At 43.9% G+C, this 11,273-nt stretch overlaps 1 protein-coding gene across 2 annotated transcripts; it reads left to right on the plus strand.

Annotated features, from left to right (window-relative positions):
• Nucleotides 1–304: 304 nt before the first annotated feature.
• LOC124018439 (probable ATP-dependent RNA helicase DDX5) lies at nucleotides 305–5,776 on the plus strand. 2 transcript variants are annotated; one of them, XM_046333760.1, is made up of 13 exons: nucleotides 305–472; nucleotides 1,240–1,411; nucleotides 1,580–1,676; nucleotides 1,769–1,902; nucleotides 2,010–2,075; nucleotides 2,160–2,301; nucleotides 2,378–2,538; nucleotides 2,624–2,796; nucleotides 2,941–3,051; nucleotides 3,134–3,195; nucleotides 3,266–3,325; nucleotides 4,575–4,806; nucleotides 5,022–5,776. In XM_046333760.1, the coding sequence occupies exons 1-13, from the start codon at nucleotides 432–434 to the stop codon at nucleotides 5,047–5,049; spliced, it is 1,479 nt and encodes a 492-aa protein (XP_046189716.1). In that variant the 5' UTR covers nucleotides 305–431; the 3' UTR covers nucleotides 5,050–5,776. The 2 variants fall into 2 exon arrangements, with proteins under 2 accessions (XP_046189716.1, XP_046189715.1); XM_046333759.1 differs by having other exon boundaries at nucleotides 306–472; nucleotides 4,575–4,793.
• Nucleotides 5,777–11,273: the final 5,497 nt, after the last annotated feature.

Here is an 11,273-nt window from a genome sequence, read left to right on the forward strand (position 1 = left end):
AGTTGTGCACAATAGCATTCTGTCGTATTAGAGATTCAATTTGGGATAGCATTTGTTTCAAAACATTTTTTATAATGGATTTTCATATGGGATACATATACGTTATCTATAAGGCGCCTTTAACATTATAAACACATTGCGACAAATTAGCACCTCCATTTCACACCATTTTCGAAACATAGACGCAAAATATGCACGTTTTCCTTCCAAATAGCTTTGAATGTGACGTTACGCAATGTGCTGCGGTGTAGTCAGTTCACGGCGGATTAATACTTCACTCAGACGGAACGTGACACTTCCTCATGCAATAAAACCCGAATCTCTTTTTTGAGTTCACCGGCATTTCAGCATCATCACGGCAGATTGGGTTTGGCATCGGATTTTCAGGCGTAGTTTATTTATCGTTTTTATTTATACACTTTGTTTACAAGATGCCTGGATTTTCTGACCGAGATCGTGGTAGAGATAGAGGGTAAGTGTCTGAATGAAAGAATTTTATGCGAATTTATCACCTCGTGTTTTCTCGCCAGAAATGGCTGACATGACGCACAGTAGCTACCTACATATATATATATATATATTCCCCGTAGAGGATCGTAGTCTCTATTTAAAAAAAGGTTAATATCGAAATTTGTACCTTTGAAGTTCACCGGCATATTCAGAATCAGAAGGGACAAACGTTTTTAAAGGCCCGGTTCCGTTATGAAACTAGCAGGAGGCCTGATCTGAATCCGAAAATTCTTAGCTGGAGGCCTGTTTTATTAAAACACGAACCAACTAGTCAGCTGTTGTGGTTTTCTAATTTACGTTCACATTTTCATAACGTTAATATTAACATTAATATTGTGCCTCTTCATGTTTGATAACCGGCAAACTAGCCGACTAAATGTATTTTTACGCCATGTGGCATCATTGAATGCGGATACAAAATGCCGGCCGGTTTTTTTTCCCCCATTGTTCCTCTGCTGGGTATACTTAAGATGGCTGTTTTAACGTGACGCAGAGTCCAATAAATCAAGCATTTCTTCTAATTTGTATAATTTAAAACGCTGGTAGTACATTCTGCATTGAAGTTGGGGTAATGTGTACGATGACTGCTAGTTGTCACTAGACAATTTTCTGTTAAATCTAAAATGTAAATTTCTTCGCTTGGCGTTTACTCAGGCGAGTATATCCACTGGTAACCTAAATCTCTTACATTGGTTGGCGTGACTAACATTACACCATTCACTTCCCCAGATATGGCAGTGGACCACCTCGTTTTGGAGGCGGTGGAAGAGGTGGTGGTGGTGGGGGGAAGTTTGGTAATCCCGGTGATAGACTGCGCAAGAAGCACTGGAACCTTGACGAACTCTCTAAATTTGAAAAGAACTTTTACCAAGAGCACCCAGATGTTACTCGGAGATCTCCGGTATGTATTCTAGTGGTCAACATCCAGATGCAGCTGATTAACATTAAATGTTAGGTAATGGCTACTGGCATGTGTTCTTGCACATGTTCCTTTTTCCCCAATGGCCATTTGCTGTAGTTGTCATTTGCATTGCCATGCCAATTGATCTGAGTCCATGTTACATTGCAGCAAGAGGTTGCACAGTACAGAAGTACTAAAGCGGTTACTGTGAAGGGGAGGGACTGTCCTAATCCAATTATGAAGTTCCATGAAGCCAGTTTTCCAAGTAGGCACATCCATTAATATCTGACACATTCAGTTGGAATATTTATTTCTGATCTGGGCTAGTTTTCATGTAACCCCTTCACTTTTGCACAGCCTACGTGATGGATGTCATTAATAAAGCAGGCTGGTCAGAACCAACACCGATCCAAGCACAGGGTTGGCCACTGGCTTTGAGTGGCAAGGACATGGTTGGTATTGCACAGACTGGCTCTGGGAAAACTCTCTCGGTAAGTGTTAATATTAGCATTGACTATTCCAACAACTTAATTGCTCATAAAAATAAGAGGACTGATAGTCCATTTTACTGTAATGCAATGTCATTTTTCCCCTGCAGTACTTGTTGCCAGCAATCGTGCACATTAATCACCAGCCTTTCCTGGAACGTGGAGATGGCCCTATTGTAAGTACCCATGGTTATTCAAAGACTTGTATCTAACCTCTCATCCACCCAACATGGGTTTATGGTATTCAACCTTTCTTACAGTGCTTAGTGCTTGCCCCGACCCGTGAGCTGGCTCAGCAGGTCCAGCAGGTGGCAGCAGAGTATGGCAGAGCTTCTCGCCTGAAGTCTGTCTGTGTTTATGGGGGTGCGCCCAAAGGGCCACAGCTCCGTGACCTGGATAGAGGTAAGTTCCACAACTGCTCTATGCATTTGGCTGATTTTAATCTATGGAATTTGGTGCTCATGATTGTTTATTATAGGTGTGGAGATTTGCATTGCCACACCTGGCAGGCTTATTGACTTCCTGGAGGCAGGAAAGACCAACATGCGTAGATGCACTTACCTGGTACTGGATGAGGCTGACCGAATGCTCGACATGGGTTTCGAACCACAAATCCGAAAAATTGTGGACCAAATCAGAGTGAGTTCTGTTGTGATGTGTTAGTCTACTGATCTCACTTGGGGACAGTTATCAAGGGAAATTCTGAAATGTTCCTTCTCTCCAGCCTGACCGACAGACGCTGATGTGGAGTGCCACTTGGCCCAAAGAGGTGCGCCAGCTGGCAGAGGACTTCCTGAAGGACTACGTCCAGATCAATGTGGGAGCTCTGCAGCTGAGTGCCAACCACAACATCTTGCAGATCGTGGATGTTTGCAATGATGGCGAGAAAGAAGACAAGTGAGTCGTGTCTGAACTGTCTTTTAAGTATATGTAATGTAATCCTGTATCCTTTTAAGTATATGTAATGACACTTTGTATATGTAATGACACTTTGTAATGACACTGTCAAGTCACTAATTCAATTCTTCCCTGCCTTTCCAGACTCCTCCGCCTTCTAGAGGAGATCATGAGTGAGAAGGAGAACAAAACCATAATCTTTACAGAGACCAAGAGGAGATGTGACGAGATCACTAGGAGGATGAGGCGGGATGGGTAAGTGACATCAATACTTTGTTCTTTGAACTCAGGGTAGTCATTTGTTTCACTGGACTAAATTGACACTTGCTCCTTTTAGTTGGCCAGCAATGGGCATCCATGGAGACAAGAGCCAGCAGGAGAGGGACTGGGTGCTCAATGGTGAGTTTATCACAAGAACCATTTATGACACACTTTTATGGCCAGCTATCAATTTCTTTTCCTTTTTCAGAGTTCAAGTTTGGAAAGGCGCCAATTCTCATTGCCACAGACGTCGCCTCCAGGGGTCTAGGTTAGTTTCATTCTGTCCTTGGTACCTTGTACCAACTTTTTTCTGAAAGAAAGTGTTTCTTTCTGTAACTCTTCTGCCTTCTGAGTTTCTCCCCTATCTGAAGGAGCGGTCTTTTGAGGCAGGGCCTTGGCATGACACGCCCAGGTCTCCAGAGGGGGAAGGAGGACTCTTGGAGGTGTCCTGACTGGGACATCACCCAGTCACATACAGAGGTGGCGGGGCCCGAGTGCTGAATATCACGCTGGGCTGCCCAAATGGGGGCCTAAATGAGGGTTAGCTGCCGCACCCCTGTAAATGCAGCTGTTCTCTGGCATCGGTTTGGACTGCTTCACACCCAAGCTCATGGCTCCACCAGGCTCTGCTGTTTCCATGTCTTGCATGTCGGTTTGGGCATTGTATTGCAAGTCATCGAATTCTGGAAGGTGTCGCTTTTCTCAAAGCATGTGTGACAATTGTGGCAGTTTCCTAAACTTCTGTTTTGAGACCAGTTGTAAGTCCCATTACACGTTCACCTCTGTAATGATATGGCTACTGGCGCTTAGTGTCAGTGGGTCATGTCAGTTGGCTGGGGACAAAATCCAAGCTCGCACTCCTCCCTCACCTGTGTTTCAAGTCATGTCGAGACCTGCCAACGAGAGACATTTGATCACGTGAACACTGGTTCTGGGAATATCTTGCCTTGAGACTGGGGGTACTTTTGTTATGGGTCACAGGAGTAAGTGGCTCCATTTTTAGATTTCCCCAATTGTTTATGGTCTTGGCAAGACGTTGCCTTTATAGCGAGCTTCTTATGAGTGTGTGGGAAGAAAGGGCCTTCATTATCACCATAAGGCCCTAGTTTTGGCACATGAAGAGGCAACAGTGCGCATAGTGGCCATACTGTGTAGAAGCACCCTGCAGTCACTTGACATTGTGTGGGAGTTTTCTGCAATGGGAATGGACTAGTGAATGCATACTCCTTTATGGTAAGACTTCTGATCCTTTTTTTGGGGAGGGGGCTGTTGAGAATTGAGGGTTATCTGGATTGGAAGCATTTGGAGTGTGCATCGTTTCTCTCTTCCCACCGTAGTATCCCCACGGATTTAGCCTTTCTGGAGTTATCTAATACTATTCTTTACAGCCTAGTGGAAAAACCAGCTACATCCAGTGAATGGTTGTACTAACTTTGCTCTTTTGGTCTGGCTGTTGTGGTGTGCATCTTTGTGCGCTCCTTTTTGTTTTTTTTGCCACACTGCAACACATCCTACAGATGTTGAAGATGTGAAATTTGTCATCAACTTTGACTACCCCAACAACTCTGAGGACTATATTCACCGCATCGGCAGAACTGCCCGGAGCCAAAAGACTGGCACAGCCTACACCTTCTTCACCCCCAACAACATGAGGCAGGCCAGCGACCTCGTTGCTGTGCTCCGTGAGGCCAACCAGGCCATCAACCCTAAACTCCTCCAGATGGCGGACAGAGGAGGTAAATCTAATTGGTGAGATACAGGAACTGTGGTTCAGCTGCAGCCATTTTTTCCCCCCCTTTTTTTGTTGACGTGGATGGGTTTGGCACAGTCAAAGCTATGGGATCTTGATTCATTTTTGTTAAGCCATTTATTTACCCCCTACAGTGTTTTCCCATGTACCCATTTCATATCACTCGGAACTAGCATGAAAGCCCATTCTAATTTGTTCTTGTTTTTCCTTTCAGGTCATTCAAGGGGAGGCAGAGGTGGTAGTGGATTTAGGGATGACCGCCGGGACAGGTACTCCTCCGGGGGCAGGCGTGACTTCAGTAGCTTTAGGGACAGGGAAAACGATAGAGGTTTTGACAGTGGACCAAAGAAAGTCTTTGGCACAAATTCACAGAGTGGAGGTTATGGGGCAAGTGGCTTTGACAAAAGCGGCAATGGTTTTGGCGGCGGCTACGGCACCAACGGCCAGTCAAACTATGGTGCCAGCCAGACCGGGGTGTTCCCAACGCAGAACTTCCAGGCCCCACAGTTTAGTGCCAACCAAGGCGGTGCACAGAGTGGCATGAGCCATCAACAGTTCCCCTTCACACAGCAACAAGCACCACAGCCCATGGTGCCTTACCCAATGCCCCCTCAATTCCCACAGTAAACATGAAAGTAAAGATGGTAAATTATTGCTTTTTTGTCTTGTTTAGTCCTATACTCTATCCAAAATTGTACTGTTTAATTTTTTACACCAGGGTTCAACCAATTTTTGATCCTCTAAAGTCCCTGTGGCGGGGTGGTCCTGCAGCGCAGCAATAGCGATGGCGCACAATTTTTGCTTTCTTTTACTTATTTAATTTGTTACATTCCTCAGTAACGTTTAGTCTTTTGTACTAGTTATTGCAGATGTATTGTTTTGTCCCACCTGTACCATTTAAAGTGATATGTTAAGATCTTAACTGGGAGGCACTGCATGGCCTTTCGCAATAAAAACCAAAAATACCTATCTTGTTGTCTTATTCTTTACACCATTACATGAGTTTTTCAGTCTGAAAAGGTAAATGGATTAATTCTCAGGAGCAATATGGAATGAATATTTTGTCTAGAGGGATACATGAACATGGTCAGTTGCTTAAATTGGTCAATGCTCACGGTTGTCTATTACACTTGACTATGTGGCACTGGTGTTATGGCTTGCAGTTGATGCAACATCAATGTACTAGTGTACTTGGATTTAAAGACTTCATCCAGAGATTTAAAAAAATTAAGATTTCAAGGAGTTCTGTGAATTCTCATTGGACTCATGTTGCAACACAATAGAACACCCCTTGTGCTATTGTGACTGTCAGCTTGTTGATGTGCCTTTTATGTGAATCAAAGCTTAAACAACCTCTGCCCTTAGTGGCAGGTTGCAGACAGTACCCAGTTAAATTTCCCCTCATTGACCAGATGGCTAACTGCGCAAGGATGTCTGCAGATACCCATTTGTTGTGCTCAACATGCTGAGGCAAATATGCACATTGCCTTGCAGGTGTTGTCTGCTTTCCAATCCTAGGAAAGGCTCTGACCTGGCTGGTTTATTAACGTTAAGTTCGGCTTCATGGTTTCTTCCACTGTTAGTAGTGTGGCGTCTATAGTACCTAATGCAGTAAGAGAATCTGTACTGGACACACTACCAGCTGTTGTCTTGAACACAACCTAAATATTGATATGAGTGGCTGCTATTGAAAGGAAAATTCAGTCAATTTCATGAAGCCATCTGATCCATGAAGGCATTTTATGGCCTGTATTACTCACCATTTACCAAACATGTTTCTCTGCCTGCTTTTACTGCAACACATGAAACCATCCTCTCCCATCCCTCTTAGCAAGCTGGTGAGGGTTGGGTAACTGGTTTGCCCTGTCTGCCCAAAGGTGTTGACAGGGACTTGTTTGGGTGGAGTGACACACATTAAAGCTCAACCCAGCTCAAACTGTATTAAACATGTTTTGACAGCTTGTACTGTATCCTTTCTAGATGGCAAGCAGATTGTGATGTCTGACCCTGCTAGAGAAAAGCACAACTCATGAACTCCGTTTCTTCTAGATGGCTTGAGGGTGAGAGATACACATTTTCACAGCCGTGATGATCTGAATGGCCCTAAAGTACATTACATGACAAAGTATGTGGACAACTGCTCTTCGAACATCTCATTCCAAAATCATGGCCGTTAATATGGAGTTGGTTCCCCTTTACAGCTATAACAGCCTCTACTCTTCTAGGAAGGCTTTCCACTAGATGTTGGACCATTGCTGTGGGGATTTGCTTCCATACCTCCACTAGAGTATTAGTGAAGTTGGCCACTGATGTTGGGCGATTAGGCCTGGCTCGCAGTCGGTGTTCCAATTCAAATCAAATTTATTTATATAGCCCTTCATATATCAGCTGATATCTCAAAGTGCTGTACAGAAACCCAGCCTAAAACTCCAAACAGCAAGCAATGCAGGTGTTGAAGCACGTTGGCTAGGAGAAACTCCATAGAAAGGCCAAAACCTAGGAAGAAACCTAGAGAGGAACCAGGCTATGAGGGTTGGCCAGTCCTCTTCTGGCTGTGCCGGGTGGAGATTATAACAGAACATGGCCAAGATGTTCAAATGTTCAGAAATGACCAGCACGGTCAAATAATAGGTCTGGGACAGGTAGCACGTCCGGTGAATAGGTCAGGATTCCATAGCCGCAGGCAGAACAGTTGAAACTGGTTCTGAGGTTGTCCTGAGGCATGGTCCTAGGGCTCAGGTCCTCAGAGAGAAAGAAAGAGAATTAGAGAGAGAATACTTAAATTCACACAGGACACCGGATAAGACAGGAGAAGGACTCCAGATATAACAAACTGACCCTAGCCCCGACACAAACTACTGCAGCATAAATACTGGAGGCTGAGACAGGAGGGGTCAGGAGACACTGTGGCCCCATCCGATGATACCCCCCGGACAGGTTCAAACAGGAAGGATATAACCCCACCCACTTTGCCAAAGCACAGCCCCCACACCTCTAGAGGGATATCTTCAACCACCAACTTACCATCCTGAGACAAGGCCGAGTATAGCCCACAAAGATCTCCGTCACGGCACAACCCAAGGGTGGACACCAACCCAGACAGGAAGATCACATCAGTGACTCAACCCACTCAAGTGACGCACCCCTCCTAGGGACGGCATGAAAGAGCACCAGTAAGCCAGTGACTCAGCCCCTGTAATAGGGTTAGAGGCAGAGAATCCCAGTGGAGAGAGGGGAACCGGCCAGGCAGAGACAGCAAGGGCGGTTCGTTTCTCCAGAGCCTTTCCGTTCACCTTCACACTTCTGGGCCAGACTACACTCAATCATATGACCCACTGAAGAGATGAGTCTTCAGTAAAGACTTAAAGGTTGAGACCGAGTCTGCGTCTCTCACATGGGTAGGCAGACCATTCCATAAAAATGGAGCTCTATAGGAGAAAGCCCTGCCTCCAGCTGTTTGCTTAGAAATTCTAGGGACAATTAGGAGGCCTGCGTCTTGTGACCGTAGCGTACGTGTAGGTATGTACGGCAGGACCAAATCGGAAAGATAGGTAGGAGCAAGCCCATGTAATGCTTTGTAGGTTAGCTGTAAAACCTTGAAATCAGCCCGTGCCTTGACAGGAAGCCAGTGTAGGGAGGCTAGCACTGGAGTAATATGATCAATTATTTTGGTTCTAGTCAGGATTCTAGCAGCCGTATTTAGCACTAACTGAAGTTTATTTAGTGCTTTATCCGGTAGCCGGAAAGTAGAGCATTGCAGTAGTCTAACCTAGAAGTAACAAAAGCATGGATACATTTTTCTGCATCATTTTTGGACAGAAAGTTTCTGATTTATGCAATGTTACGTAGATGGAAAAAGCTGTCCTTGAAACAGTCTTGATATGTTCTTCAAAAGAGAGATCGGGGTCCAGAATAACGCCGATGTCCTTCACAGTTTTATTTGAGACGACTGTACAACCATTAAGATTAATTGTCAGATTCAACAGAAGATCTCTTTGTTTCTTGGGACCTAGAACAAGCATCTCTGTTTTGTCCGAGTTTAAAAGTAGAAAGTTTGCATCCATCCACTTCCTTATGTCTGAAACACAGGCTTCTAGCGAGGGCAATTTTGGGGCTTCACCATGTTTCATTGAAATGTACAGCTGTGTGTGTCGTGGAAATGTCCTCTATTTACCAAATCATGGGAGCAAACCACACACACAAGTCAGAGTTAGTTATAAGAGTCCATCTTTAATTATATGAGCTCTATCACAATCCTGTGACTCTCAGATGAATTCAGTGTCTCTCAATTAATTCTCTGAGAGCCCCCTTACAATGCAACTGAGATCCTTTAATAGCAAAGAACACACATAGTCAGACAGCTAGACATAATTCATCGTTCAGCTTTGTCTCCTTTCTCAAACCCCAGAACCATAAACCAATCCTCCATATCAACAGGCATATAAGAAATTGTCATTTAGATACAACCAACCCTAAATACAACCAATCCTGGACAAACTCATGGAGAGGAGAATGAGGCTATAGGTTAAGATAAAAGGGAGCATGAGAATGATTCCAGACACTGCCACCCTCCTTTCCCCACTAGAAAAAGGTAGGGAGTAAAAGATATGTTTACACATGATGACACTTTGACCTCTCCTCTCTCCGCGGCCCATGCAACTTATTCTTGACATAGAACAGATAACTGCAACCTCGCCACAGTATTATACAAAAATACCATTCTGATGAGAAGTAACTTACACACATTTGATGAATATAAAACATCTTAAATATGTTACCAACAAATTCTGATCCTTCCACGACATGTGTCATCCGCATAGCAGTGAAAGTTAACATTATGTTTTCGAATGACATCCCCATGAGGTAAAATATATAGTGAAAACAATAATGGTCCTAAAACAGAACCTTGAGGAACACCGACATTTACAGTTGATTTGTCAGAGGACAAACCATTCACAGAGACAAACTGATATCTTTCCGACAGATAAGATCTAAACCAGGACAGAACTTGTCCGTGTAGACCAATTTGGGTTTCCAATCTCTCCAACAGAATGTGGTGACCGCTGGTATCAAAAGCAGCACTAAGATCTAGGAGCACGAGGACAGATGCAGAGCCTCAGTCTGATGCCATTAAAAGGTCATTTACCACCTTCACAAGTGCAGTCTCGATGCTATGATGGGGTCTAAAACCAGACTGAAGCATTTTGTATACATTGTTTGTCTTCAGGAAGGCAGTGAGTTGCTGCGCAACAGCCTTTTCTAAAAAATTTGAGAGGAATGGAAGATTCGATATAGGCCGATAGTTTTTATATTTTCTGGGTCAAGGTTTGGCTTTTTCAAGAGAGGCTTTATTACTGCCACTTTTAATAAGTTGGTACACATCCGGTGGATAGAGAGCAGTTTATTATGTTCAACATAGGGGGGCCAAGCACAGGAAGCAGCTCTTTCAGTAGTTTAGTTGGAATAGGGTCCAGTATGCAGCTTGAAGGTTTAGAGGCCATGATTATTTTCATCATTGTGTCAAGAGATATAGTACTAAAACACTTGAGTGTCTCTCTTGATCCTAGGTACTGGCAGAGTTGTGCAGACTCAGGACAACTGAGCTTTGAAGGAATATGCAGATTTAAAGAGGAGTCCGTAATTTGCTTTCTAATATTCATGATCTTTTCCTCAAAGAAGTTCATGAATTTATTACCGCTGAAGTGAAAGTCATCCTCTCTTGGGGAATGCTGCTTTTTATTTAGCCTTGCCGACAGTATCAAAAATACATTTAGGATTGTTCTTATTTTCCTCAATTAAGTTGGAAAAATAGGATGATCGAGCAGCAGTAAGGGCTCTTCGGTACTGCACGGTACTGTCTTTCCAAGCTAGTTGGAAGACTTCCAGTTTGGTGTGGCGCCATTTCCGTTCCAATTTTCTGGAAGCTTGCTTCAGAGTTCGGGTATTTTCCGTATACCAGGGAGCTAGTTTCTTATGACAAATGTTTTTTGTTTTTAGGGGTGCAACTGCATCTAGGGTATTGTGCAAGGTTAAATTGAGTTCCTCAGTTAGGTAGTTAACTGATTTTTGTCTTCTGACGTCCTTGGGTAGGCAGAGGGAGTCTGGAAGGGCATCAAGGAATCTTTGTGTTGTCTGTGAATTTATAGCACGACTTTTGATGCTCCTTGGTTGGGGTCTGAGCAGATTATTTGTTGCAATTGCAAACGTAATAAAATGGTGGTTCGATAGTCCAGAATTATGAGGAAAAACATTAAGATCCACAACATTTATTCCATGGGACAAAACTAGGTCCAGAGTATGACTGTGACAGTGAGTAGGTCCAGAGACATGTTGGACAAAACCCACTGAGTCGATGATGGCTCCGAAAGCCTTTTGGAGTGGGTCTGTGGACTTTTCCATGTGAATATTAAAGTCACCAAAAATGTTTTATATTATCTGCTATGACTACAAGGTCCGATAGGAATTC

The sequence above is a fragment of the Oncorhynchus gorbuscha genome, unplaced genomic scaffold, assembly GCF_021184085.1.
Source record: "Oncorhynchus gorbuscha isolate QuinsamMale2020 ecotype Even-year unplaced genomic scaffold, OgorEven_v1.0 Un_scaffold_5102, whole genome shotgun sequence".
Lineage (NCBI taxonomy): Eukaryota > Metazoa > Chordata > Actinopteri > Salmoniformes > Salmonidae > Oncorhynchus > Oncorhynchus gorbuscha.

What these genes read in the sequence shown, in the direction of transcription:
- LOC124018439 (XM_046333759.1), top strand. Translation starts at nt 432, where the DNA reads ATGCCTGGATTTTCTGACCGAGATCGTGGTAGAGATAGAGG. An exon ending in GCTCCGTGACCTGGATAGAG is followed by an intron (nt 2,302 to 2,377) that starts GTAAGTTCCACA and finishes TGTTTATTATAG; the next exon opens with GTGTGGAGATTTGCATTGCC. An exon ending in CGTCGCCTCCAGGGGTCTAG is followed by an intron (nt 3,326 to 4,574) that starts GTTAGTTTCATT and finishes CACATCCTACAG; the next exon opens with ATGTTGAAGATGTGAAATTT.